The following is a 4,341-nucleotide window of genomic DNA, read 5'->3' as shown; positions in this document are numbered from 1 at the left end:
TCTGCAATGTTAGAGTTCCACCAATACGCACAGTTTTTTGCGCATTGGCTTAGCTCTCGGCATTGCAAAATCACAAGCATCAGTTATTATTTCTTGAGCCCATTTTGCAGACAAAGTGTCTTCCGCCGTGGGAGTCAATCCAGTACATCTCCATTCCAGAGCTTCCTGGAATTTATCTTTGTCAAATTTCTTGTATGCCCACTTAACGTATCTTTGCTTTTTGCGAATATCACTCGTTCCACCATCCATAAGTATCACATAAGAGATATATCTATGGTCCGAAAGGGTTTCTTCATCGAGTATAGACCATCCACGGATCCTCGGATCAAGTGAGGAACTCACCCATGTGAGGTCAACAATAGATGTTCCTTGATGCCTCACACATGTAGGTTGCGAGCCTCTATTCACAATACTTAGTTCGTAAGAAGCACTCCATCGAGCCAGTCGGTCGCCTCTGGAGTCAGTCAAAGGGCATCCCCACAACATCGAGTATGAATTAAAGTCTCCTCCGATAAGTATGTCCGAGTCTGTCATTTCCACACACTCACCGAGCTCATCAAGAAACTCCTCAAACGTATTATTATCGCAATTAGGAGAGATATAGCAAGAGACGATCAATATATCTCGCCAAAGCACAGCTACGGAGAAACTGCCTATCTTTTTGACTATTCCAATACATGAAGTGTGTTGCATGTTGTAGTGGATGGCAGCCGTGCCGGTTCCATTAGCCACCCACGTAACGTCAGAAGGTATATAATAGGGTTCCGAAATAATGGATATTCCGATCTTATGATCAATCTCCGATTGCATGAGGAGATCCTGAGCAGCTCGACAGTGATTTAAATTTATTTGTAATATCTTAGTCATAATTATACTGTAAATAGGTAGATAGTAATAAGTTGCTGTACATATGTAAATAGTTAATAGTTAATACAACAACCCACTACAATTCTTCCATCTCGACCTCGTCCGTCCTCCTATCGGGCGAGTTGATTCTATCCGGTGAGTCAATCCGTGATGTAATCTGATCGTGTGAAGTGTCCTCAGATGCTGCTTCTGCCTTATAGAAGGCAGGCTTCCTGTCAGATGATGGGACAGTTATACCAGTACATCTAATAGAACCCATGCGGTGATTATAATCCTTTCCTAAGTCGGAGCACAATATACATCGAACCTGGTTCTTACAGGTAGACACGGAGTGTCCTGTCTTACCACAGCGGAAGCAGGAACCACTATGGTCTTTGCTCGACTTGCAGTTAACACGCACATGTCCTATTTGCCAGCATCGATGGCATTGAAGAGGGCGCTTCTTTAAAGACTCCACTCTAACAGTGGACCATCCGATTGGTATTCTTTTCTTTTCGGTAAGTAGAATTGCAGCAGTCTTGGGGCACTGAACCCATACAATGCCAGCACCATTTCTCGTACGACCAATCTTTCCGGATCGGACTTCACTAGGCTTACAATTGCCCGTAGTTGATACTGCCTCAATGATTTCCTCCTTGGAAATGGATTCATCCATTCCAATTAGTTTGATTTCACCAGTAATAGTGGGACGCGAAACATAAGCTTCTTCTTGTAGGACTCGTTGTATTTCCGATGCCAAACGGTCTGCTTTAAGGGCATTATCGGGTCCATGTATTTCTATTATAGCGTTGCCACTAATGCCCCTTCTTACTTTGGGCATTTGAATGTCCAATTCCTGGAGCGAAATCTGGGATCGAATTCGTTTGAGTGCTTCGGCATAGGAGAAGTCCGAGCTTTTACCTTTCAGGCTTACCGCAGCGGTTTTAGGTAGTCTTTTTTTCTCAGTACGTGTCGCGACTTTCTCTTTCTTTTGTTTTAGGGCTTTTCCATCCTTGCCCACAGTCGTCCACGGTAGATCCCGTGGAGGTTGGGTCGGTCGTGGACGAGCGGATGTCCCCCTTTGCTGATTTTCCGCTTTAGGCGGTCTTATTTGAACATTACTAATGACTCGGATATCCGTGCGTTTAGCCTGAACATTATCCTTGTTAGAAAATACCATGCTAGGTATCTCCTTATGCACAGAATCATTGCGTATCGGGATAGCTATCGATTTTCCCAGCAGTGGAGGTCTATAAACCCAGTCATTAGGAAGCTCTTCTAAAGGAGGAGCAGTTGTGTCACGTGATGGTAAAGTTGGCCAATCTTCCTGAGATTTGATGTTGATTGGCTGTGCAGCAGGATGGGGGCTTGTCCGAGAGTTCGACCTTTCTCTGTTTTTCTTATGTACATATTTATTTTCATTATCATTATCTTTTTCTGTATATATTTGTACATTTTGACGCTCCATTTCTTTTGTATATACATTCTTCTTCCTCTCATTTTCATTCATATTTTGTACATTGCCATCCTCATTGTTAGCGTATGTCTCTTTACCAATACTACTTCTAATTTCCTTAAAGGTGCGTCTCATTTCTAAGCGAATACTCTTATTTTCCTGGCGCAACTCTTTGATGGTATCTTGGAGTTCGCTAATCTCACGTTTACGTCTTTCCTCCTCTTTTTTATTCTCCTTCATTTCTTGGAGGAGTTCGTCAATTTTGATTTGTAGCGCATGTGGATCTCCCACGTGCTCGGCTCTCTCCTGGAGTGCTCGTACAAAGCCACTAAGTCCTTGCGTTCTTCTGCGTAGTTCTCCACTGAGTCCGCCTTGTAATCGTCCGCTCTTGGTACGGATGATTTCAATGGCCTCTATGTATTCAAGTGCAAGCGCACTGATGTCAGATACTGTCATATTTTGTAACAGTTCAGCCTCAATAGCATCTGGAGCCTTGCCAGTACGCTGGATAATCTGCTGCTCCGCGATAAGTGGATCTATCGCACGGACCTTTCTGCGAGGTCGGCCGACCTTACGTTTTCCTTCAACATCCGTGCCTGACGGCTCGTTTTCATTCGTAGTGCAGCCTGGGTCTTCTTTACCCTCGTCCAGATTAGGTTGTGTAAGGCTAAGAATAGCCTTCTTACGAGGAATACTAGAGCGAGTCTTATTTTCGCCTAAATCAGAGGCACTATCGTCTAACGAGTCAGTATCTACAACTCGACATTTCTTCCTTTTGAACGCAATGCGTTCCTCGTCAATATCCATGGTAGCTGGATTACTAGGGCCAGCAGCAGGTGCAGCCCGTTCTTCCTCTTCAATAAGGGTGACCCAACTCTGGGACTCCAGAGGAGGGGCATCCTTAAGCGGCGCATCTAAACGAGGAGGACTAGACTCTCCAACGATGACCGTATCCGCACTTATGGATCTGTGCGAGTCGGGCTCATTACACGTGGCGACATCTCCATTAGGCGCAAGAGCCTCTTTATTTACCACTGGTTTTGAGACGGCAGTAACCAGTTCCTTCGCGGTGCCTGCCGTAATCACCGCGGGTGGCCCATCGTCCGATGAGGACACCCCCGGAGCTGGGACAATACTCCGGGCGGCGCCCACCCCTGTTGTATCCGATCCAACTGGGGTCGTAGTGATCGGCTCCTGTTGCTGCATATTCATAGTGGTTTTTGGGGTGGGGGTTTTTAGGAAAACCCCCAAACCATCACACACACATTCACACGCACACTCACACATGGCTATTGGAAAGAAGGGAGCCACCCTTACGAAAGATAAGAAGGGGATTTGGGGACAATGGGGAGGGAAAAGGATGGGAAAATAGGGTTGGAACACATGCGCAAGACGCGCCATTCATCCATCCACACACACATCCACACACCAGGAATTAAGGATTCATGGGGCAATGGGAAGGAAAAAGGAGGTAAGGGTAGGATGGGTGAGAGAAGCTGAGAAAGGATATCGAAGGAAAGGAGCAAGAATTGGGGAAACGAGAGGATTGGGGTGTTTTTCCACCCTTAACGGGATCCTCAACCCGGGCGATTGCAGTCAGGGCCGCCTACCCCTATGCGCATCAGGCCAGAGTGCCCGGAGGGAGCGCAACCCCCCTTCCTCCCCTTCCGGGGAGGGAAGTGCAATGCAGGCTCTTGGTCACCGTCCCCCGGTCCCCGGGCCCCCCCGACACGAAAGTGTCGAGGTGGGGGCCCGAGAGACCCACCGGGCCCCCCCGACACCTAGGTGTCGAAGTGGGGGGCCCGATGGGCCCGGAGACCGGGGGGCGGCTAAGCCCCTCCACCACGTCAAGGTGGCCTGCAATCGGAGGAGTGCACCCTTCAAAGAGGGCCGAAAACAGGGTCCGGATCGCTACGGGTCCCCTCGGAGACCACGCACGTCGGCCACCCTGCCCACTAGTTTTATTCCCCTCTGCCGGGGGACCACCTCTGGTGGTGTCCCCCCAGGTGTCCAGCCACCCGGGGGGACCCAGATGATTC

The 4,341-nt window shown here is 48.2% G+C and overlaps 1 protein-coding gene across 1 annotated transcript; it reads right to left on the bottom strand.

The window, feature by feature from the left end:
- Positions 1-943: 943 nt before the first annotated feature.
- LOC112637674 lies at positions 944-3,514 on the bottom strand. Its single transcript, XM_025407883.1, has 2 exons — positions 2,366-3,514; positions 944-2,194 (listed from the first exon to the last, which is right to left on the bottom strand). The coding sequence occupies exons 1-2, from the start codon at positions 3,512-3,514 to the stop codon at positions 944-946; spliced, it is 2,400 nt and encodes a 799-aa protein (XP_025263668.1).
- Between the last annotated feature and the right edge of the window lie 827 nt (positions 3,515-4,341).

The sequence above is a fragment of the Camponotus floridanus genome, unplaced genomic scaffold (assembly GCF_003227725.1).
Source record: "Camponotus floridanus strain SB8 unplaced genomic scaffold, Cflo_v7.5 scaffold191, whole genome shotgun sequence".
In the NCBI taxonomy this organism is placed as follows: Eukaryota; Metazoa; Arthropoda; class Insecta; order Hymenoptera; family Formicidae; genus Camponotus; species Camponotus floridanus.
This window is presented reverse-complemented; position numbering and strand designations above follow the sequence as displayed.

Bases quoted from the DNA above. Each gene is read 5' to 3' on its own strand.
- LOC112637674 (XM_025407883.1), bottom strand. From the start codon at position 3,514: ATGAATATGCAGCAACAGGAGCCGATCACTACGACCCCAGTTGGATCG. The intron at 2,195-2,365 runs GTACAAAATATG...CCTGCTGCACAG, and splicing joins CTAACAATGAGGATGGCAAT to CCAATCAACATCAAATCTCA.